This window comes from Leucoraja erinacea, chromosome 10 (genome assembly GCF_028641065.1).
Source record: "Leucoraja erinacea ecotype New England chromosome 10, Leri_hhj_1, whole genome shotgun sequence".
NCBI lineage: Eukaryota > Metazoa > Chordata > Chondrichthyes > Rajiformes > Rajidae > Leucoraja > Leucoraja erinaceus.
Genome location: NC_073386.1, coordinates 16,425,939 through 16,451,192, shown reverse-complemented (window position 1 = coordinate 16,451,192; position 25,254 = coordinate 16,425,939). Strand labels below are relative to the sequence as shown.

Here is a 25,254-nt window from a genome sequence, read left to right as displayed (position 1 = left end):
CTAATCAAATACAAAGTGAGATGGTCAAATATGATTTGTTGACTTCTCTACAGAACAGTATAGCCATGCTTCATTATTGTTTAATTTCTCCTAGATTGGGAAATGGTACCTCAACAATAGATTGCTATGGATCACCTTTTGAACATGGACTTCACACAATATTTTTTCTTTTCACTATTGTAGCTGTTGAAATGGTCATTTATTAACAGTTTATGTTTTTATGTGTTGCCTGAGTCTATGTGACTGTGATGTTGCTGCAAGCGAGATTTTCATTACACCTGTACTTGACTAAATTTGATGGTATATTGATGTCACAGTCATTTCAGTCACATTGCGTATAGAACTCAGGAGAATGCACCAATGATCTATGTCTTTTTGGAGTCAGCAGTAGGTGATAAACTGTAACCTTCAAGAGAGATATTTTATTTGTACAGGATGACTTGAAATTATAATTTCAATCGCGGGATGAGTCGAGACTCCACCAGATGGACAAAGTTCCGAAGGTGGCAATAAGAATATAGATGGCACAGGTTAGATACAAGGTCTAAACTAAATTCTGGGATAACATGCAAAGCCAAAGTTGCAAACACACATTTCAGATTCTGATATTTGCTTCTAAATTGATATTGGATGGAGTCAATAGCTAATGATGAGGAAGACCTTATACAGGTCCTCCCATAGTTAAGTCAGAAGGAAAAAAAACATACCCAACTCTGGATGTTAGATGAACAGTCTGACAGTTTAGAATGAACACAGTAGTCAAGAGAGCTGTTGGTAGAGTAAATGTGATTGTCTAGGATGATTGCTTTATGGCCACCAAGGCCAAAATGGAGTTCTATGCCTGACAAATAGTTACAAGACAATGATATTCAATCTGTCTGGATTGTTAATAAAATTTGTTTCTGCTGATAAGAAAACATTCTTAGACATTGCATAATATCATCCAAAAACAAAAAAATCTTTATTACCTGTCCACATGTGGAACCTTTAGAAACCAGTCCCAACAGGGAAAAACAAACAAAATACTAAGCAATTACATCATATAAATGTACGTCAGGTGTAATCACGCACATCTTCTTAATTCTAGAAATATTATTTCTCTTGAAGACTTCCCCGAATATGGCACATTAAATGCTTCCGTAGTGAAGTTAAACCCAAAATATTTCCATGAAATCCTCTTACATATTAATTAATCTTCTGATGAATCACTGGCACATGAAAGGCAACTTGAATAAATTTGCTTCGGACTTTTCTCATAAAATGTACTTGAAGTGTAATATCAAAGAGAAAATGTCAGAGTCAAACAGTGATTACCACAGCCTATACCAACACCATGTCAAGTAGGTGAATAATTCTTCCAGTGGAGTGATTAAATGCTACAAGGCTGTCACACAAAAACATTAATGCCTCAACTTTCCGTCAGAGTTAATGGATAATGTCGGGATATAATTAAATCCCTCAGTTTTACAAAACAGAGACAGTGAAGGTAATTTTAAGTTTTATCACTGGGTGATAAATAAGTAAGAGTGAACGGGCATTGAAGGTTGACTCCACTTGTGTTTCCTCTTGAAGTCAAATGTCCTGTCAATTCACTGTCACTTGTTTTTCACCAGTGATAAGTTAAAATTGCCTCAGTGAATTTGAAGCACTAGATATTACCAACTTTCCTGTCACGCTGAACAAATTTAACAAACCATATTTCTTATCTTTCTGAAAATGTTTTGCGCAGACTGGGGGTAATTTTCACATTGGCAAATAAACAATGTTTGTACGAAAGAAGATCAGACATTCAAGCCTCAGCCCATTTCAATTGGAATGTTTAAATTCCAGATGAGCAGAGGTGGGTGAAGGAAGAATGCCAACTTTCCCAGTGGCAGGGAGAGATGTGAGGGAATGGAAAGAGAATGCCAGCTTGGTTGGTGGAAAGGCATCATGTTTGAACTGAGAGCAAGAGCGATCACCACTTTCAATGGGCAGCGAGACATACCAAATTAGGGATAGGAATGCTGGGCAGAAATAGAGAGCCAGATTGAGCCTATCTCGGTGGAGAGAGTAACTTTAAAATGCTGAAGTTTTGAACTGGTGAGTTACATTCTGGAAATAGCTACTGAAGACTTATTTTTGAAGTATGTTTTGCACATGCACTGTTTCTTTGGACAGTCTTTTTATTCCACTGTCTCGTAGAACGTGCATTTTATGAATAACTTATGTTATTGTGTAATAAAAAGGAACTGCAGATGCTGGTTTATACCAAAGAAAGATATAAAATGCTGTAGTTTACTCGGTGGGCACCCAGAATATGTGGCCGTGGTTTCTTCCACTGGGTGTTTGGAACTTCCTTTAAACCACATTCCCGGGTGACTTCTTGGGTGTTCGGCGACTTGAGCCCAGAGTTCAGATTTCCTCAACGTTGAAATGTACTAACTACCGATGGAGTAGGTCTTCAGAAAGGTAGAAGAAACAAAGAACTGCAGGTGCTGGTTTACCCCCAAAAAAGACACAAAGTGCTGGAGTAATTAGGCGGGCCGGGCAGCATTTCTGGAGAACAGGGAGAGGTAACGTTTCGGGTCAAGACACTTCTTCAGACCCAGGTCTTGTGACTGCACCAAATGGCCTATAGTTACAGCGCAGACATCTCTCCCCATCTTTATTTCCAACCGATATATGGTTTATTCTGTGGCAAAGCATCTCCAATTACTTTCACAAGGTGTTTTTTTTTTCATTACTCGTGCAAAGCGACTTTTTGTAATAATAACTTTCCTTTCTGATCTATTGTTATATATCATGTTGATACTGTATAATTTCCCTTTCGTGTCATTATTTGATGGTATCATTATGCGAACGTCTCTTTAGCTGCCTACAGTGGACTCTGCGAGATGTATATCATGTTCTCTGCAAGCTGCACAACGAAAGCTGCACTGGAGATTGCAGCTGCTGGAATCTGGAGCAAAAAGCAAACCGCTGGAAGAACTCAGCTGGTAAAGCGTCAGTCCTGATGCAGAGGTTTCGATCGGAAACGTCGACCATACATTAACCTGCAATTGGAATTGTGCAAGTTAACAGTCAGCAGGCAATTTATTTATTTCAATCGTTCACGGGGCTGACGAACATACATAGGCAAGCCAGTGGCAACGTGTAGATGAACCCAGGGCATTTAACCATTTAGATTTCTCTGCAAGATGCAATGACATATAGCCACGAACCCGGAGTGAGTACTCACACAGCAGAAGGAGCCCGCAGCCGCCGGCAAATCCACCCCGTCGGCCTCACAAAACGTTCCTTCATGCACACGGGCTGTCCATAGGTCAAGTCAAGTCTATTCGTCACATACAAAGTGGAGCGTTCGTAAACTGCATGTGAATGGATTTAGGATATATTTGTGGAAACCCACATAACTTCTACCCAGTATGTTTTGGGATTCTTTATTGAACAATCAAGTTATTCCTGACTGTGAGACACCAAAACTGAGTAGGTATTTTTTTTTTTAAAGACCAGTGTTGGAGTAACTCAGCGGGTCAGGCAGCATCTGTGGAGAGAAATAGACGTCGGCGTACTTCAGACTCTGAAGAAGGTACCCGACCGAAACGTTACCTACCCATGATCTCCAGGATACTACCTGACCCGCTGAGTTACTCCAGCACGTTGTGCCTTTTTTTTGGTAAACCAGCATCTGCAGTTCCTTGTTTTTAGGTATTTCGTAATGTATACTACACAGTTTGGAATAGTAATTCAGAGTGAATACTTTGTTGTTCTTCGTAGTAGTAAAAATATACGAGGATAGGAGACTGTAACAATTGCAGGTGAGACTTGTACCCAAACATATAAGATAGCTGGAAGTGTAGAGATGCATCTTTATGGCTAAGGTGTCATGGTTGGACCGATATACCTTGGAACTCTAGCTGTGGACTCGATACCAATTACAACTTGCATATTAACTTGCATACTTAATATTTAATTCAGTCACAAGAAACTGCAGATGCTGAAAACTGCTGGGGAAACTCGGATATCCAATTCCCTCCACAGATGCTGCCTGGCCTGCTGGTTTCCTCCAGCACTTTGTGTTTTGCACCTTCAATGTAGCATGTGGCAGTTAAATTTGGGACTGAAATACTTCAAAGTGTAAATAAACTATTCGACATGGAGTTGCCTCTATTGGTAACTTCTAACAAGTTCAATGCTTCCATTGCATTTTGAGGCATTTCAATCGAAGGAAATTTAATGCTGACCCTACCGAGAGATTAATGAATGGACAGTCCAGTTGCATTGAGGAATCGTTATGGAGCCAATTAGATAGAAGAGGAACGCTGAAGCCTTGGATGCCTCTGTCACATATGACATATGATGCTAATTTTTTATTTGTTCCTTCCGAATTTAGTAGACAGACCAATCCTCTCAACATATCTGGTGAATTAAAATTAAGAGTGATTAGATTGTTTCATTAATGACAGAATATTTATTAAAAAATGCAAGGCAATAAAGAGGTTTCAAAGTGAACATTAACGCTCCCTTTATCATAATTTTAAACCAGTTTTCTTCGCTTTCGTTTTACCAATCTCCAATATATTTGAGTTGTTAAAAGCCTAAATAATCACTGCTCATTGACCTGCATTGTCCCGTATTGTGGTGTTCTGTGCCACAGGTCATTTGGTAATTTAATTATTTGTATGTTTATCCTGCCACACCCTGCATTGTGTTCGATATCAATAAAACAAAACAGCAAATTATTTTCTCCTTCCTAAATCCATTCGTGACAGCTTTGCTCACTGTATAAATATTCTCTCACAGCTGTACGCAATTTAGGTTGCCCAGGTTCATCAAACATGCCTCCATCATATCAAGGTTTTGAAACTCTGAATCTTACTACATGAGCCAAAAGCTAACGTACCACCATCAAATGTTTGGATAGGTGACCGTAGAGGGAGGGGAGGAGACAGGAGAGGGAGGGGAGGGTTGGGTCCGCAGGCGCTCGGGCCGTGTGTTAGCAGACCACCAGACAGATATTGCGAGTATGTTTAACTCCATGGCATGGGTGCCCTTTCCACACTTAATCCTAAGGGGGAAGGATGTAGATTGATAATGCATGTGAACCAATCACACATAAGCCAGCATCACTAACTCCACCCCACTATAACACTTATACTAACACTTGTTCCCGGCACTGCCAGTGTGAGCAGCTAGGATGCACTGACAACCTGTTGTCCTCAATGCTGTTAAGTTTTAGTGCTGATTAACTATGTGTTTAAATCATACACGGTCTCTGGTGCATGTTTACAGTGACGTTTTGGGTCGGGATCCTTCTTCAAACTGAAGAAGGGTCCTAATACAAAACATCACCTATCCATGTTCTCCAGGGATGTTGCTTGACTTGCTGAGTTACTTTAGTATTTTGCGTCTCTATTTTTTGTAAATCACATCCACAGTTCCTTGTTTCTATCATCAAATGCTTTCCTGTCTTAGTGGAGGTGAATTCATGGTATGGGCAGCCTCAGCTTTATCCAATTAAAACAAATATTTTCTACGTAATATTGTTAAACATAATATTGTCAAAAATTCAATTAACAGTGTTCCAACATAGACATATAGCACTTTTACACAAAAAAAAGTTGTCCATTTGTGCTTGACAGAGACAAGAAAACATTTATTTGGAATCATCTTTCTGTTAACAATTACAACTGATATGTCTTACACAATGGCAGAATGGAAAAATTGTCTAATTAAATGAAACAAAATTTCCCTGCACTTCCATAAAACCGCACCCATTCAATCCTTAAATACATAATATATACTATGATTGGCATTTGCAGATGCTTAATACGTTCTCTATCCCTTTCCAAATATATTATAAACATTTTTCTTTTGAACCTCACAATACTCATCTGGACATCTGAGTGTTCAGGAGAGTTTCACTCCCTCAAGATCCCATTAAAATATCCCAATTACTTCCATTACCAAGAGCCGATTCAAAAAGGCAGAAAGCATGCTTAATGTTACACTGTGCTCTATTTCTCTTCTCATCTGTTAACTCAGTCCAGCTGTTTAATCACTTCAGCAACAATAGAGCATTTGCCAATGAAGGAATTTCAAAATGAGCATCAAAGCATACGTGGAAAAACTTGTTTTCCCCAAAAATTGCTAATAAAGTTAATCTACCAACAATATTTTATTAAATCAGTTAAATCTGAATTAAAATAGACAGTACTTGTTCTTTGCTCCCAAATTATTTTGAGGGGGGGTCAGGTATAGAATACACATCTTATGAAAAAAGTATTTTTGGCAAACAAGGTTAGATATCCATCCATTCCTCAAATAATCAAATTAGGTACTTGTAATTTGTGCAGATATTTGCGTCAGACCTGCAACATGAAGTGATAATTAGATGATGCTTTTGTATTCGTTTTCAAATTTCACTGTTACTCTTCATGAAAATCTCACTGCATTGCATTTGATCTTGCTCAATAAGATGGCAGGAAACATTGAAATTTCTCTACTCTGCTAAACTAAACCAAAGATTTAAAGTGAAGTTCGAATGGAGAGAAAGATCATCATGGTCTGGACATAGTTATTCAAATTTAAAAACTGATTCTTGCTGGTGAAAGGTTTAAGAGACCTAGTTATAACATTGTATATGGAAAGTAGTTTTGTAATCAAAGCTCAATCCAGTTCTATGAGGATGCATCCAAGTCCTGGGGTAGGTTCAGTTGTATTGCCTCAGTTCCAGGTGTATACTTGGCTCCAGGATTGTCGCCATCCATAGTAAAGAGTTTACATGTCTTTGCGTTTTCATGGACTGGGGTAGATTTCTTAGAAGACACCGGTGAGTTTGTCGGACTGAGCTGGACTGCAGTTGTGTCTTGCACCGTGTGCTCACTAGTCTCAATCTCGAACGTAGCGTGACCAGGCTTGATGATGCCAATATTGGAACCAGGCTTGGACTTCCTCTGACCATGAGCGGGAGGTCTCCGACTGCAGATACAGCAGGCCGCAAAAAAGGTGAAAGCAACCACCAGCAGAATAGGCCCGATGATAATGGGGGGATTGTTCACTGGCAAGAAGGTGCCGAAGGCGAAGGCCCCCACAAGTGTAATGTTGATCCCTGCCAACATGATGCAGAGGCCACAGGCACAACACAGAGCGGGAGACGGTAGACCCTGCGGCCTTGTCTTCTTCTGGCCAGGCTTCTGAGGGACTGTAGTGCTGTTTTTGTCAGTAAACATCATCTTTATTTTTGATCAGGAGGATGTCAACTCAGTCAAGTGCAGCAATGAATTACCTTCACTGAAAACAGAAAGCATATGCATTAGCTAATTAACAGATGCTTATAGATTTCATGACGAACGGTTTAATTGACAATCATTATACAGAGGTTACATGATGTTAACCGTATATTAAGAATACTATAAATAAAAATAGCTAAAATAAAACTGATGCCATTGAGGAGGAAGGGTATATAAATAAACAAATAGCAGGGTAATAACTGATAAATAAATTAATAACCATAATATACTCTTATGTAAAGAAATGGCAGATTCATAAAAACATTTAAAAAAGGATAATAAAGGTAGGCAGTACACGCAGAACTGTAGATTTTAAAAATCAGTTAAGTTGCATTTGAGTTAACAAATCTCAAATTTCATTTTTTATCATTAATACACGTTGCTTCATGGCACCAAATAAGATGAAGCTACATTTTATTTGTTCACATTTTAATGCCTACTTCTTATATGATAGTCATAAATCAATGATTGTGATTGTTAACTGGACAGGCGAGTTCAAATAGGGAAAACAGCTCAAATGATACTCTAACTTCTGCCTGGGCACCATGATAGTTGCTCAGTCCTGGCAATAGTTGAAGACAAAAAAACATAGCAAAAAAAAAAAAAAATCATTCATTATGTTCCCTTACTTAAACAGACCTTTAAAGAGGTGGAGGCAAGGGACCTAGTTGCTGAATCTGACCTCCAAGAGATTAGCGGTCACCCTGGTCACCATATACACATGGCAAGCAAAGATCAAAGTAACATCTCAATGTATTAAGTGAACTGCTGTCCCTATTAAAGTATAAAATCCAGAATAATTTGCCTATTTAAATGGGCCAATTGGCTACTTAGCCACTCAGTTTGTAACTCCTAAATAGAAGTATCAACAAATTTCTCGTTATATATCTGCTTGCCATGTTTTAATGATCATGTTATTTTCACATAATTCATTACAATTTGGAACAGCTGAAAGATACTATAATGATTCACATTGGTGGCTCTTCAATAGAATTGGGAAAAAGCAGAGTGAAAAGAGGGAGTCTGTGGAGTGGAGAGAATGGATCGACTGTTTTGGGTCGGGACCCTGATTTAGATTGCTGAAGAGTGTGAAGCAGGGTCCTGACCTGAACCATTGTCTGTCCATTCCCTCCACAGATGCTGCCTGACAATCTGAAATTGCATCTGCAATTTTTTCTTTCTCCATGTTTTTTATACATTGCTGTGATTCCTGTCAGCTAGAAATATGATATCACTGTAGCAAAAGGCACCGTTATTTTCACAGCACATGAATTTGTAAACTGTTAATGTTCAATCAGTTCAGCATAATCCATAAATGGAACTAGGATAATAAAGTTGTCTCCACTGAAGCTACACGTCATAATTTCAATAGGTATGCAGGAGGTCAAAACTGGGAAATTGCAAACAAATTATGCTCTTTTGTTCAGAAGGTTATATATTTTCCGAAACTAGGTATGTTTATGTCTATGGATATGTTATTTTCTAAATGTGCAATGGTGTTTATGACAGAACATCAATATTAAAATTATAATTCCTGTTATACTGATGGTTTGTTCAACAGGTCTATTTGGCTGGAGTCCAATTACAAGTTGGTTTATTGTTCAGTCTGACAAATCCAAAATCTAAGGGCCCTTTCCCATTGTTAAATTCTTGTAGTGAATGCAGAGAGTCAATGGGGGGTGGGGAATTGCAACCTTAAAGTGGTCCACCCTGTTTCAACAAATGCAATCAACCTGGCGTGCACAAACAGAAGATCGAACAGAACAAGTTGTCTTACAACTTTAGGCTGTGCACGCCATAAGCAAGAAGAAGAAGAAGAGTCAATGGAGGTGAAATTCAGGGTGAAGGGAATGGCAGAAATCAGAGCTGAATGGTTTTCAACTGCTTGGAAAACACTCATAACCTTCTATCCTTTGTTTATTATTCTATCCTATTTCTGATTATCTTTTTAACATAGGTATTTTTCTCTATTATCTGTCCTAATTTCTTCTTTCATTCCCTCTTTTTTTTTAGTGTCCGCTCTTTCTGTGTTTAGTTTAGAGATACAACACGGAAACAGGCCCTTTGGCCCACCGAGTCCACGCCAACCAGTGAATCACGACACTAACGATATCTACACACACTGGGGATAATTTACAATTTACAATGATACAAAACCAATTAACCCACAAACATGTGTGTCTTTGGATTGTGGGGGGAGACCGGAGATCCCGGAGAAAACCCATGCAGGTCACCGGGAGAATGTACAAACACCATACAGACAGCACCCTTAGTCAGGAACGAACCCGGGTCTGTGGCCCTGCAAGGGAGCAACTCTACCGCTGCGCGACCATACTGCACCTGCGGTTTATGATAACTCTTTGATATTGAAAATAAAATGGTGAGCAACACCATATAACAAAGATTCGAACAAGGGAGGACACCCAAGATGTTCCATAACATCAACTAACACAAATGTCTCTTGGGTTACATGTTGTCATTAGTCATCAAGACATCAAATAGATACAAAATCTCACACTATGTCCAAGTTTGCCTCTAAATCATAATCCTAACATGACCACAGATGCTGAAATCCTGAGCAAAAAAAAAACATTTGCTGGAGGAACTCAGCAGCTCAGGCATCTGTAGAGGGAAATGGACAGACAATGATTCAAGTTGTGTACCTTCTTCAGACTAAAGGAATAGAGGGGAGAGTTGGTAGAAAGAGGTGAGGGGAATGATAAGGGACAAGAGCTAGAAGTAACAGGTGGGTCCAGGTAATGAGGGGTTGATTAGTAGATGAGTCAAGTGGAGGAGAGAAGTATTAGATAGTAACCAAAGCTGGAGGTAAAGACAAAAAGATGCACACTGGTGGAATCTGATAAGGCAGGAAGGGGGGAACTGAAATGTGGAACCAGAGGAGGAGGGATAGTGAGAAGAATGGAATGGGAGAGCGTGGGGAGTGGGGCTAAAATGGGGGATCAAAGTAGAGATTGGTGGAGATGAATAGATTCAGGAGGTGGAAGAAATGGGGGGGGGGGGAATTGAAGTGGCTAGTAAATGGGAACTCCTGTTGGCCTTGTCAGACAGTGTGCTCTGCAAAGTAATTATCCAGTCTATCTTGGTCTCCCTGATGTAGAAGAAAATACCAAATACAATAGATGAGATTGAAGAGGTGTGTGCATACATTATGTGAGCAAATAAGAAATTATGGTAATTTCAAATAGCCATGTTCACATCTTAAGCAGCAAAATGAGTTATTCTGTCATGGAATCCAGTTGCAGAACTTGTACTGATATGATTTATTTATTTTTCATTCCATATTTTCCATATATTCCATATTCCCTTTTGAAATAGAAAGCAGAAACTTGGTCCATCAAGTCCATCAAAGAGAGGGTTTTAATCTAACATTTTGATGAGGAGGAATTTCTTTAGTCAGTGCGTGGCGAAGGGCGCAAAAAGGAGATACAGGGACAGGATGGAGTAGCAGATGGAGCAGCAGGACACCAGATGCCTTTGGCAGGGGCTATGGACTATAACTAACTGCCGGAGCAGCCCCCCCCCCTCAACCGGAAGTGCCGGCATCTCCCTAGCTGATTACCTGAACTCCTTCTACGCACGATTCGAGACAGGCAACATCACCCCCAGCTCGTCGTCTAAAAACAACACCACCAGCCCGCGCGCTGGCTAGCGAGGCTGGAGGGAGGTCCTCCGCTGGGGATGTGCACACATTCTCGGTGTCCGAGCACAAGCTCAATTTTGAGTGATGTAGCAAAGGGTCTGAATACTTATGTAAATGTGATATTTCAGTTATTTATTTTTAATTACTTTGCAAACATTTCTAAAAACCTGTTTTCCCTTCTTCATTCTGGGGTATTGTGTGTAGATTGATGATACAAAAAAAAGAATTTAATCCATTTTAAAGTAAGGTTGTAACGTAACAAAATGTGGAAAAAGTGAAGGGGCCTGAATACTTTCTGAATACACTGTACATCCGACAATAATAAACATAAAGTACCTTCCATTTGTTTTCTGCTATTACACAATAACAGCTACAGACCTTATTTGCCTCTGCATAACTTGGCTTAAAAATATTTCAGACTTTCTAAAAAGGCTGCATAATTTTTGTTCCATCCTAAATATTCTACGTGCGAGCTGTCTTTGCACCATCAGGCAGCACGCTCTCCTCTGAGTCAGTGTGTTTGTTTGTCGCATCTTGATACATGAGCACGTAATCTAGGCTGACACATCACCATGGAACTGAAGGAAGATTCATCACTGGTATGCCATTTTTAACTTAAACCAAAGCTCTGTTATTTGGTCTTTTGCAATCTATCAACATCCATATCTTGTGTTGCCATTGGAGGTATTGTTGCATGGCTTTCTGCATTGCTCCTCCTTTCCATTAAAATTATCTTCTGTTTCCCCCGTTAACCTCCTCTACTCTACCTACAAGAGCAGACAGTTCACTTCCTCAAGGATTCTCTTGTTTGAGTCTGCTGTTAGATGTACCAGAAGAACATGGCACCTGGGATGATCTGGCATCCTATTTATCTGTATTACTATAAAACCAGGATAAACTTACATCTTACTTACAACATTCTTAAGGGGTTGGACAGGCTAGATGCAGGAAGATTGTTCCCGATGTTGGGGAAGTCCAGAACAAAGGGTCACAGTTTAAGGATAAAGGGGAAATCTTTTAGGACTGAGATGAGAAAAACATTTTTCACACAGAGAGTGGTAAATCTCTGGAATTTTCTGCCACAGAATGTAGTTGAGGCCAGTTCATTGGCTATATTTAAGAGGGAGTTAGATGTGGCCCTTGTGGCTAAAGGGATCAGGGGGTATGGAGAGAAGACAGGTACAGGATACTGAGTTGGTTGATCAGCCATGATCATATTTGAATGGCGGTGCAGGCTCGAAGGGCCGAACAGCCTACTCCTGCACCTATTTTCTATGTTTCTAAATGTTCCACTCTTATTCTGAAGAAGAGATGGGACCATGAATTATGAAGCGAGTCACGATTTTGTGCCACAGAACACAAAAGTACTAGGCATTACCAAATAATTAAAGTCAATGTGAGATTCATCAACATCATAAACATCAACGTATATGGAGAGGCTCATTTGAAATCCTCACCTATGACATGGACTCATTCAGCATATGGATGTACTGGAAATGATAGCATACGAATTTTGCCTGCTTTTTGTGCACAGAACAGATGCATTGTGTGCCAACTTCACACATGGACATCACCATATTGGTCCTCCTTGTCATGATATAATCATCATCTGAAATTAACCTTGGATTAACTTACATATGAGAAGACTGTGTTTGTTTTAGGACATTTTGCATATTGCATAAACTAAATGAAGCATGCACTGGGCAAGCTTCAACTGTACCCCAGTGACATTGTAAGTGTCTTGTTCATCTTTAAGTGCATTCAAACTCTTTTGGCATCTTATTGAGGCTCCTCATTAGTATTGGGGAAGCCTCTAAATAAAACAAAATGCACATTAAATCTTGCTTCATTGTTTTTTACCTCAGTGTTCTCAGAGTATTATTTAACTTTTATCTAAATAATCCTTCAAACTCTACTTTAAAATTCTAGTACTTCTGCTAAAGACATTACTGGCTTGTGGCCTAATTGCTAACATGTTGAGTTGTTGGATGCTGATTGACCTTAATTGCTAATTGCTTTCAGCATGTACAGTTGTTATTGACAGACAGTGAGCAGGCTTTATTAAAGAGTCTGTAGGGGCACAAAGATGAGTGGACGTGTTCAAAAAATATCAAAATGTTCCCTTGGATGTTTAGAATTTTTGATTTGAGGCAGGGGCAATATGGGCTTATTGGTTTCAAAGATCTAATGTTCTACTGTGAGAGAATTGATCGGCATTGCCAGGAATGGTTTATATAAGCAAAACAATGTTTGCTTGAGAGGTGGAATTTTACCATCAGTATTCCCACGTTAGCAGAAAGATGAATCAATATCAGAAAATAAAGTAAACAGCTGAAAAACACTTCACAACTCACAATCAAACTTAATTTGAATGGATTGGAAATAATTAATGTTTCAATTTGAAGATAAAGATTCCAGCGTCAATCATATGGATGAAATAAAGAAATCTTCGATCAATGTTTAGTGAGCTGTGGCACTGCTCTTCCAAGACATAAAGGTAGTCAAGGTTGGTGGATTAGTTGTAAACATGGGGTAAAATGAGCTGGAGGGCAAAGGACTTTTATTGTCACATACACCAATTAGTGCAGTGAAATTCGAGTTACCATGCAGCACACAAATAAGATAAACACCACACTTTAGCATTTAACACAAAACTTAAAAAACAAGAGACTGTAGATGCTGCAAGATGGAGGAACTCAACAGGTCTACCAGCATCAAGTCAAGACCTTGCACCAGGAAACACATTACTTGTAGTCTTGCTTTAAGTCCACAATGCCTATAATTTAGTGCAAAACTATTGACTTCACTCAGACAGGCCTCAAGGAAGGTTGGCATGGAATTTAAACTTATACAAATTAACATTAAAATGTTTCCCTTTTTTTACTTTGGAAAAACTCAAACCATTACAATGGCATTGAGCCTCAGGAACAGTGTAGAACAATATTTACACAGGATTATATTGATTGTGACCTGTTTCTTATTACAAAATGCAATGTTATATCATTGCCGAAGAGTTGGTAAAAAATACTGTGCTGAACCTAAACAAAACAGCCACATTAATTTATAACTACTACGGTCAACTGGGTCACTGCATTCTGTTATATCATCATCAGTAATTAAACTGATTAAAGTACATTCTTTCAGCAGCCGTGCTCGCATTAATATCAAAAATATGCAGTGTCACAGTATACAATATACAGTGTGACTGGAATAGTATTGCTCTTTAAATAAGGCTAGAGGGAAAAAAATACAAATAACATTCCTTTCATGAGGCCATGACAGGGTTGATGGAGTGGGGATGTTTCTCCTGGCTGGTGTCTATAGATTCAGGGGTCATAGGCTTAGTATACGAGGTTAGATATCTGGGATAAAGTAGGGAGACATGTCTTCACTGGTGTACCTGTTGAATTCTCTACAGATAATTCTTTACATGAGGCCTCATATATAGATAGATGCATCGAGGGGTGTGGGGAAAGATTGCGAATCAGCTACAGTTGTATTGAATGACAAAGCAGACACGACTGCCTAGTGACCTACACCTGCTCCTATATTTCTACAGTTCTAGGACTTTCCCTCTGACTTTCAGCAAGGGAAATTATGATGGTGTCTATTTTCTGATTAAAGCCAGGGAATGCTCTCTATTTCTTGAACTGGGCTTTGGGAAGCATATCCCAATGTTTAACAGTGCTATATATATGTAGTTGCATTGCACGAGATAAGTAGGCAATTAATTCCTGACTTTCCTCTCATCACTGAAGCTTCCTGTTTACAGTGTGTCATCCTTTTGTCTTCATTCCCTCATTTATTATATTTTCAATAAAGAAATATTTAACTTTGTCTTTTAACCAGTTTAAATTTCCACCCAGATTGTAACTTATAAGAACATTAAAAAAAATAGGAACAGGAGCAGGTCTTCACAGTATTTTCCACGATGTTCACCATATCTCAAATCCCTTGTGTGCTTTTGAATAACCCCAGTGACTGAGCCTCTGCTCTCTTCCACAGTAGAGAATTGCAAGGATTCACCATGCTCCAAGTGAAGATATTTTTCCTCAACTCAGTCCTAATTTACCTCCCCTTATTCTGAAGCTGTGCCCTCTAGTTCCAGGGCAAACCTTTCCCCTCCATCCAACCTGGCAAGAATCTTGCAAACTTTGGCAAGATCTTTGTTCATTCCTACAAACTCTACAGAATACATTCCTGGTCTACTCAACTTGTCCACATACACATTCACCAGCTGAGTGACCCACTGCAGCACCCTTTCTCTGGCGTGCATCCTTCTATAGATAAGGAGACAAAAACTGTGAACAATACTTCACGTTTAGCCTCCCCGTGGAGGCTAAACCTGATATAATTGCAATCAGACTGATTCCTGGGATGTCCTCTTGTAAAGAAAGACTGGATAGACTTTGTTTATACTCTCTAGAATTTAGGAGCTTGAGAGGGGATCTTATAGAAACTTACAAAATTCTTATACTGGCTAGATGCAGGAAGTTCCCGATGTTAGGGAAGTCTTCACAGCTTAAGGATAAAGGTGAAATTTTAAAACCGAATGAATCTTTTTTCAACAAGAGTGGTGAATCTCTGGAATCTCTAACACATTAGAGGCCAAATATTCTATTTAAGAGGGAGTTAGATGTGGCCCTTGTGGCAAGGGGATCAGAGACTATGGAGACAAGGCAGGTACGGGATACTGAGTTATGATCAGCCATCTACCTGTGAATGGCTTACCCGAAGGGCCTCAATGGCCTGACCTAATTTCTATGTTTTTATGTTTCTATGACTTCTTTCCTCTTGTAATCAAATCTTCTCTCACAAGAAAAGTTCACAGGTGACTTCTCCTCCTAATTACATACTGTATATGTATGTTGGTCTTCGGTGATTTGAACAAAAATCAACAATGCCGAATCTCTAACCATTAGACAAATATTCTGCTTTTATGTCACATGGATTCACATCCCCCTACATCATTCCATCCCCCTGTTTCTTACCCATTCCTTCAGAGTCCCCATAATCCCCCTATGACTAGACTAGAAAATAGGTGCAGGAGTAGGCCATTTGGCCCTAGAGCCAGTACCGCTTGAAAGCTGTTCATCCCAATCAGTACCCCGTTCCTGCCTCCACTTACCTATTTTTAAGAGCAAAGAATCTTGAAAGCATCCAGAGAACCTGCCCTCCCCTGTGAGGCAAAGAATTTTTCACCTCGTCTCCGTTCTAAATGGCTTACTCCTTATTCTTAAACTGTGGCCCCTGGTTCTGGACTCCCCCAACATCAGGAACATGTTTCCTGCCTCTAGCGTCTCCAAGCCCTTAACAATCTTATATGTTTCAATGAGGTCTCCTCTCATCCTTCTAAACTCCAGAGTGTACAAGCCCAGCTGCTCCATTCTCTCAGCATATGACAGTCCCGCCATCCCGGTAATTAACCTTGTAAACCTACGCTGCACTCCCTCAATAGCAAGAATGTCCTTCCTCAAAATAGGGGACCAAAACTGCACACAATACTCCAGGTGTGGTCTCACTAGGGCTCTGTACAACTGCAGAAGGACCTCTTTGCTCCTATATTCGATTCCTCGTATTATAAATGTTATGATCTTACTTGATTGAGGATCTTCAGCAGACCTGAAGGATCATACAGTATTTGTTCTTTTCAACCAAATTGTTGATATAGATTGTACATCGCTTGGTTCCATGTATAAATCCCACCCTTCACAGCCTGCATTTATTCCCACACTTTGCTTTCTACCTGGTAGCTGGTTCTCCATCAATACAACCACTGATTCCATGTTCTGCAACTCTATTGCCCAACCTATGGTGTAGGATTTTATTGAAAGTGTTGTGGAAGGAGGGTTTTCTGGGCAGATGCACGGTGCTGTGAGTGAGAACTTGACCCCAACTCCATATTGTAAAGTTCGATAATAAGCATGAAATTTGAAAAAAAAAAGATAGGAAATAAAATAGAGAGAGCATGGAGGAGATTACTGAAGTTGGGGAGGATGTGCTGATAGTGCTAAGAAACTCGTGCTGGAAACACTGCCTTTCCTAATTTAGGTAATTAACTTGACTCAAAACGAGGTAATCAGCTAGATTTGTAGATACATCCAAATTACAATTGAGAGAAGTAATGAAACTAGAAGAGGTAGCATAGGAGCTCATAAATAAAATGTGTAAGTTGCCAACTTTTATCTTCTATCTGCTATCTATACTATTACTAAAAGTCTCATCTTGACCACTTCCTTTCTACGTTGTAAATAGATTTTAGAAAAAACGCTGCCCTATATCGCTATGATTTTTTCGCCATCTTACTCACCGTCCTCCTCCAACCGCCCCAAGATTTTTTCCAAGCGATGAAATAATAAAAAAGGTATGAATGTTTAAAAAATTGTGAGATCAGCAGATTAGTCTTCTCGCCTGTCAGTCACGCTCTTTCCGATACCCGCAGAGAATAAAGTCCTGGAGGTGGGGCTGAGTGTGAGCTGCATGCGGGCAGAGAGCAAGTTGAACCGGAAGCCTCTGAGTGAAGTCGGAGTGGGACCGGGAGCTGTGCGTGAGGCCGAAAGCTGAATGTGCGGTGTGACCAACCCCCCCCTTCCCACACCCCCCTGAGTTTGCGGGCTGCTGTGTTCGCGGGCAAGGGCTGCTATGTTCATGGGTGGGTGCTGCAACAACCTTGAGGAGCCTGGTGCCTGTGAGTGCAACAGGCGCCTGGTCTTGGAGCCGATGAGTGAGTCTGGAGCCGGAACCTACAGTCGGTAAGTACCCCCAGAGCTGCTGAGTCCCACACCCACCCTCCACACCCTACTACCCCTCCCCTACACCTACAACCCCTACTCCCACCCCACACACCCCCCCCACACCCCCTCCTCCATACACCGCCCTTCCCCCCACCCCCCCTTCCCCGCACCCCCCTTCCCCACACACACCCTTTCCCACACCCCCCTCCTCCACACTTCCCCCCTCCCCCCTTCCCCACACACCACCCTTCCCCTCCACACGCCCCTCTTCCCCACACCCCCTTCCCCCCCCCAAAACCCCCCTCCCCCCACACACCCCATCCCCCCCCACCGCCCCTTCCCCCACACCCCCCTCCACCAACCCCCCCCTCCCTCACGCCCCCCCTCCCACCACACCCCCCTGTTTCCTAATGCGAAACAAGGAAATGGCAGAACAGTTATTTAAACGAGTACTTTGGTTCTGTCTTCACTAAGAAAGACACAAACAATCTCCTGGAAATACAAGGGGACCGATAATCTAGCGGGAGGGAGGAACTGAAGGGAATCCACATTAGTCAGAAAATGGTGTTAGGTAAACTGTTGGGACTGAGGGCAGATAAATCCCCAGGGCCTGATGGTCTGCATCCAAGAATACTCAAGGAGGTGGCCCTAGAAATCGTGGATGCATTGGTGATCATTTTCCAATGTTCTCGCAACTCTGGATCAGTTCCTGTAGACCGAAGGATAGCCAATTTTTTAGAAAGGAGGGAGAGAGAAAATGGGAAATGATATACCAGTCAGCCTTACATCGGTAGTGGGGAAGATGCTGAAGTCGATTATTAAAGATGTTATAGCAGCGCAATTGGAAAACAGTGATGGGATTGGTCAAAGTCAGCATGGATTTATGAAGGGGAAATCATGCTTAACTAATCTTTTGAATTTTTTTGAGGATGTAACAAGTAAGATGGATAAGGGAGAGCCAGTGGATGTGGTGTATCTGGACTTCCAAAAAGAGGATTTGAGTTTAGGAGCAAGGAGGTCCTATTGCAGTTGTACAGGGCCCTGGTGAGACTGCACCTGGAGTATTGTGTGCAAGTTTGGTCTCCTAGTTTGAGGAAGGACATTATTGCTATTGAGGGAGTGCAGCGTAGTTAATACTTGCACCGTTAATTCCTGGGATGGCGGGACTGACATATGATGAAAGAATGGGTCGACTTGGCTTGTATTCGCTGGAATTTAGAAGGATGAGGGGGTATTTTATAGAAACATATAAAATTCTTAGAGGATTGGACATGGTAGATGCAGGAAAAATGTATCCGATGTTGGGGGAGTCCAGAACCAGGAGTCACCGTTTAAGAATAAGAGGTAGGCCATTTAGGACTGAGATGAGGAAAAACTATTTCACCCATGGTGTTGTGAATCTGTGGAATCCTCTGCCTCAGAAGGCAGTGGTGGTCAATTGACTGGATGTTTTCAAGAGAATGTTAGATTTAGCTCTTATGGCCAAGGGATATGGGTAAAATGCAGGAATGGGGTAATGATTTTGGATGATCAACCATGATGATATTGAATGGCGGTGCTGGCTCGAAGGGCCGAATGGCCTACTCCTGGACTTATTTTCTGTTTCTATGTTTCTATTGGCATTGGAGATTATTAAGATTTATGAGGGATCCAGGATGGATAAAGCTCAAGTTTGAGTAGAGAATTGGGTGTCGTATAGTTATTTTCATTGGAACATAGGGTAGCATGAATGGAGGTCTGTAATATCACGAGGGGGCTAAATATAGTGTAAAAACAACATAGTCACATGGAACTTCAGGTGCTGATTTACAGATTGTTGGTGGTATTTTGTGTGTTATTTGATAGATTTATAAAATAATCTATTTTCCTGAAGTCTCAAAATTGATATGTCAAGTAATTGGAAAAATGACTGGAGCAGAGAAAGGGGGAAATAAAGCATCCAGTGGGCGCTGGAGATATGAACACTGTCCAAAGGGATGGTGGAAGCAGAAACTCCGAACACATTGAAAAAGTACTTGCAGAAACAAAGAACTGCAGATGCTCGTTTATGCCAAAGATAGACACAATGTGCTGGAGTAACTTGTTAAATGTATGTCTTTGAGTCAGTTTTTATTTTATTGTTTTAGCTGTGTGTATGTGGGGGGTGGTGGGGGGGCTGTGGGGAAACTGTTTGAATCTCTTCCCTGTGCGGGGACCCGACTATTCCCTGTCGGGTCTCGGATGTCGTTGGGCCTAACATCGTGGAGCCGGCGGCGACCTCCGGCCGGGACTAGCCTGAGGGCTCCAGTTGCAGAGCCTGCGAAACGGACATCGCGGAGCTGGCCAACTTCAGAGCGGGGAGAGCTGTGGTGGCGCGCGGCTGCGACCCGACCTTTGGAGTTCGGAGGCACCGACCGCAGACCCGGTGGACGGGAACATCGGGAGCTCGCAGGTCCCTGGTGGGAGACCGCTTTTTCGAGCTCCGCAACGGCGACTTCTCCCGCTGGAATCGCGGGTTTAAGGACATGGAGCCGGGGCCTAACATCGCCCGGCGTGGCTTAAACGGCCTCAGGACTTACCATCGCCCGCCGGGGGCTTTAACATCAGAGCCCCAGTTCGCCTCGACACTGCAGTTGGACTGCTGGACCACGGGAGAAGGAACAAAGGGAAGAGATAAAGACTTTGCCTTCCATCACAGTGAGGAGATGTTGGAGACTCACTGTGATGGATGTTTATGTAAACTGTGTTAAGTGTGGGTCTTGGATTGTGTGTAAACTGTAGAAATGAGATTTCGTTCAAACCTAGGTTTGAATGACAATAAATTGCATTCTATTCCATTCTATTCTATCTAAGACCTGACCGTGGGCAGCACATTGGCGCAGCGGTAGAGTTGCTGCCCTCACCGCGCCAGAGAGCAGGGTTCGATCCTGACTTAGGTGCTGGTTGCACAGAGTTTGTACTTCTTCTCGTGACTGCGTTGATTATGAGAATGGCGAACAGCACGTTCAAAACCGTACAGTGGACTTAGAGTGACGGCCACCCAGCCCAATCTTTCTGTATTTTCAGTATTGTTTCGAGGCAGGAACTTAACCATAATCGGTTCCTTTGGAATCAAGCTTTAACTCCCACAGATGTACGGACAATTTACGAGTTTATGTTATAGGGCAAACACACACAGTGCTGGAGTAACTCAGCGGGTCAGGCAGCATTTTTGAGACATTTGCTCCACGGATGCTGCCTGGCTCGCTGAGTTACTACAGCATTTTGTGTCTAACTTCAGACTGAAACGTCCCGAACCAGCACGTAGTCTGTCTGTCCCCACCCTCCACCCTCCACGGTGCTACACGACTTGCTGTGTTCCTCCAGCATTTTGTGCTTTGCTTAAGATACCGGCATCTGCAGTTCCTCCTAAGCCAAGCCCTTCCCGATCACCGATCTAAGCCTTTGTTGTAAATAAATAAAAATATTGTCACACCATCACGCGTCCTCTACTGATCAAGATTTGAACTTTTCCCCCACTGACAATGGATTCAGACAGTTCACGAGCGGCCGTTTCCATTCGAGCTCTCCCTTGTCCAGGGTTATCATGCTCTTCTTCCAATTGATGTGTAATAATTGATGTTCAGTTTAGATATACAGCGTGGAAACTGGCCTTTAAACCCACTGAAAATAGACACACAATGCTGGAGTAACTCAGCTGGTCAGGCAGCTTCCGGCAACGTTTACTCAGCTGGTCAGGCAGCATCTTATTCCGGTCTCGACCCGAAACTACCTATCCCCTTTCTCCAGAAATGTTGCCTGACCCGCCAAGTTACTCCAGCATTTGTGTGTCTATCTTCGGTGTAAACCAGCATCTGCAGTTCCTCCCTACACTTTCAGCCTAACGAGTCCAGGCTGACCATTGATCACTCGTTTACACTAGTTCTATGTCATGCTCATCCAGTCCCGACACACTAGGGGCAGTTACAGAGTCCAATTAACCCACAACCAGAGCACTCGGAGGAAACCCACGCGGTCACGGGGAGAACGGGCAAACTCCACACACACAGCACCAAAGAATAGGATCGAACCCGGGTACCTGGCGTTTGAGGCAGCAGCTCTACCCATGCCGCCCTCATGACTAGGTGGCGATTTCACATCTTCTTTGATGGAGAGGGCTCAACCCGTTTTAATCTCAGAAATCTATTTTACTAACTGAGCCGTGTCATTTGAAATGTAATCCTCTGTAGCGGAGGAGCGACTGAACTCCTTGGAGCTGCAACCCTCCCTGGCCCACCTGCAGCAATAACACTCACCACATCCCTCTGATCCGCTCGGTCCCACAGACAGCTCTTTTTTCCTGCTTACCATTTATTGAGACATGACAACACTCCATCGATCAGACCCGCGAGCGTAACCTTACGTGCTCATGTGCGTGTTAAGCGTGGTGTGTCTCTGTGACTTGCGGCGATCTCAGAAGAGTCCTGTCACAAGAATAACATTGTTGTTGTAGGAGATAGCGCGAAGGAGGAAAAAAATCACCACGCATGACAATGGGAGCAAAGTTATTTTCTGGCGATGGAGCACGATCAATAAATCCGCATTTAAAGTGTCTCTTTCCTTGGACCCTCTCTGTCTGCATTAATAGCGAAGGTAGACACAAAAATGTTGGAGTAACTCAGCGGGTCAGGCAGCGTCTCTGGAGAGAAGGAAGACCCTCCTTCAGACAGAAAGTCACGGGAGAGGGAAACGGGAGATATGGAAGGGTAAGATGTGAAACGAGAGATAGTAATCGCATTTCATTGAGCCTCCAGGTCGGCTGGTTGGGACGGGGGCATGTAGAAACCTGGACGACGAGGAAGGGACGCCTCGGGGGGAGAGGGGGAAGCTCAAGAGGAAAAGGGGGAAACAAAATATTTAAAAAATAAGATGTGGAACAATGAAAACCGTTCAGCACAAAGCAAGTGGGTCCGGGAAGAGCTGGGGGCGGTTGCATGTGAAAGGAACAAGACGCTCACAGACTGAGCGAGCTGAGTTTAGGTCAGCGCACAATACGTTCACTGTAATAGCCCGCTGTTGCAATATTTCAGAAAAATCCTGCGGTTCTTCACACGAAAGCAGCAAATCGCTGTCTTTCCCGAAAGCCCAAAGATCCCACAAAGCTTCGCAAAGAGCTTCCTAGCTAGGACCCCGTGAGACGGTGCACTGATTGAAATTCGTCAATGAACGGGGCTGCAGTTTACTGAATCTTTACTTTCCATCCAAATGATGAGGGGTTGCGGCGCCTCGAACACACTGGGAAACAAACCGCTGTCAGAAACCATTCCCCGAGCAGCACAAAACAGACACCGCACTGTTATAACCCCCTCCCCACCCGACCCCCTGGCACTGGGTAGACAGCACCACGGGTCGCTCTGCTCTGTTTGTTTTCGTCTCCGTGTGTTCAGTGGGACAACACTGCAGACCCAGGCAGGTAGCCTAGCTGAGGAAGCCAGACTGCTGCAGGATCTGTGGCTTGTGAATATGGTTCGCCGTCAGAAACAAAGTATCGATTTGAGCGGAACATTTGCAATAAGGGGGAAAAAAAAGATATGCAGTTGAATCGGCGTAGCTTCCCCAGAACACAGTAAAAATGAAGGGAACACTTGGGGTTGCCTGCAAGACAATCGGTAGGTACAGTTTAGACACAGTGTTGCTCCGGGGATAGGGTGCCCGCTCACCTTTTATCGCCGATCCTTTCTCATGACACTGAGATTCACACCCTGCAAAACCACAACTCCTCCTTTGACACAACGGGACTTCCGTTCCCATGCTCATTCCATACTGACAACGCCAGGAACACAACGGGGGCGGGGATAGGATGGGGAGGGGGGGGGGGGGGGGGGGGGGGGGGGGGGGAAATACATAACCCGATCGGTCAGATTGCAGAAGACTCGGATTAACAGCCGCTTCGGTGGCCTGAGACGAAGACGATACATCTGCGCCGAGAAGTTAACCAGCGTTAAGTTAACGGGTTCATTGGTAATTACAGCCCAGGATGTTCACACAGGCACCGAATCCAAAATATCAAGCGTTCAGTACAAACTCTAGCCCCTCCTCCAACGAGGGCCCTTCCGATCAATCTTCATTCAGCAAAACTAGGGATCTCCTGCCTTGCCAGGATGGACAGACAGAGCACCATCCCTGCTGATCCCAGAAAGTGCTCTCCCTCCAGAAGGTGCTACGTATCTCTCTCCATCATTGCTCCCCCTCCACCGCCCACCACAAGCACACGCTCACCCTTATCCCCATCACAGAGCCGTCAGCGAAGCTGCCATCCCTTCTCTCGCTGTGTGTTGGCGCTGATAGTGGGCGTGAGGTGAATTCACGCCAGTGAGTGCGGACCGCAGCGGCTCGGGCTCTGGTGGGAGAGAGAGAGAGAGAGAGAGAAAGAGACATCATTACCTTTACATGATGTGTAGGTGGACACGTCTTCTCCGCCCTAGCCGGGAGGGAGCAAAGTTCTTCAAACCCCTATGCAGCAATCCGGTGGCAAACCCAGCACCGCGAGTCGAAGCACGGCGGTGATTTCTCCAACCCCGAGCGGGTTAAATCTGATCACATCGCTACCTGTGCGAATTCCGAATGAGCTTGTGGGTTTGGTTTTGTGACTGGTTCGATCCGCGGGAAATTGCTCTTTTGTGATCTATAATCTTTCACACAGTACCCGCCCAGCCGTGAATGTCTAATGCCAAGATTAATGTTCCTGATGTCTTACACCCTGTCGCATGGATAACATGTACCATTTACTGCTCATGCATCTGGCAATGGTCCAGTTTTAATCCTTTGTTCTCCCCTCTCCAGCAAGTACACACAACCCCAGCTGTGAGTGTGTGAGTGTATGAGACAGTGTGTGTATGTGCAGATTGCTGGATAGATTATAGAGAGATGTTAGTTTAATAGAAGCACAAGATAACATTATTTCCCCCAGAAGCTGTGCCCCATAAACGTTGCCTAACCTGTTCACTGTTTTTCGGTATTTTCACAAATAAATCCATCATATGCAGTATGTTGCCATTCAGATACTTTGTTTATCATTTCATGAGTTGCAGTAGAGGTCTCTGGAGGTGCCTTAGTTTAAACCATTCACCAGTCATTCCATGAAATGCTGGAGTAACTCAGCGGGTCAGGCAGCATCTCTGGAGAAAAGGAATGGGTGACCTTTCGGGTCGAAACCCTGCCTCAGACTCGAACCATCACCTACTGGATCCCTGAATCGGATTTTATTATATTATGTGCCGCCCATCCGTACCTCTGAACCACAGGCTATATTCCAGATTCATTCTGGATTCGGCTTCCTTTCTCTGGTTCTGGTTCTGGTTGATTACTGTGCAAACACCTCATCAGTGGTTATCTCGCGCAGGTCGGAGTGAGTAGAGTAGCGATTACATTTTGAAGTGAGCCTTTTTGACCAAGTTGAGGAGATCTAGTTGCTCAATCCCCTTTTTTAAATGACTTAGCATCGGCAGCAGCACGTGTGTTGGGTGGTAACATATTCCATACCCTTATCGTCCTTGGGTAAAGGGAATATTGGTAGCAACGTCTATTGAAATTTAGTGAGTTGATGATGTAGGGACCGTTATTTTGT

At 42.7% G+C, this 25,254-nt stretch overlaps 1 protein-coding gene across 3 annotated transcripts; it reads right to left on the bottom strand.

Annotated features, from left to right (window-relative positions):
• Nucleotides 1-5,111: 5,111 nt before the first annotated feature.
• On the bottom strand, nt 5,112-24,701 carry tmem275a (transmembrane protein 275a). Of its 3 annotated transcripts, none has more exons than XM_055641557.1 (3): nt 24,072-24,701; nt 21,996-22,111; nt 5,113-7,275 (listed from the first exon to the last, which is right to left on the bottom strand). In XM_055641557.1, the coding sequence occupies exon 3, from the start codon at nt 7,215-7,217 to the stop codon at nt 6,663-6,665; it is 555 nt and encodes a 184-aa protein (XP_055497532.1). In that variant the 5' UTR covers nt 7,218-7,275; nt 21,996-22,111; nt 24,072-24,701; the 3' UTR covers nt 5,113-6,662. The 3 variants fall into 3 exon arrangements, with proteins under 3 accessions (XP_055497533.1, XP_055497532.1, XP_055497531.1); XM_055641556.1 differs by lacking the exon at nt 24,072-24,701 and adding an exon at nt 23,348-23,500; XM_055641558.1 differs by lacking the exons at nt 21,996-22,111; nt 24,072-24,701 and adding an exon at nt 23,348-23,500 and having other exon boundaries at nt 5,112-7,275.
• Between the last annotated feature and the right edge of the window lie 553 nt (nt 24,702-25,254).

What these genes read in the sequence shown, in the direction of transcription:
- tmem275a (XM_055641557.1), bottom strand. Translation starts at nt 7,217, where the DNA reads ATGATGTTTACTGACAAAAACAGCACTACAGTCCCTCAGAAGCCTGGC.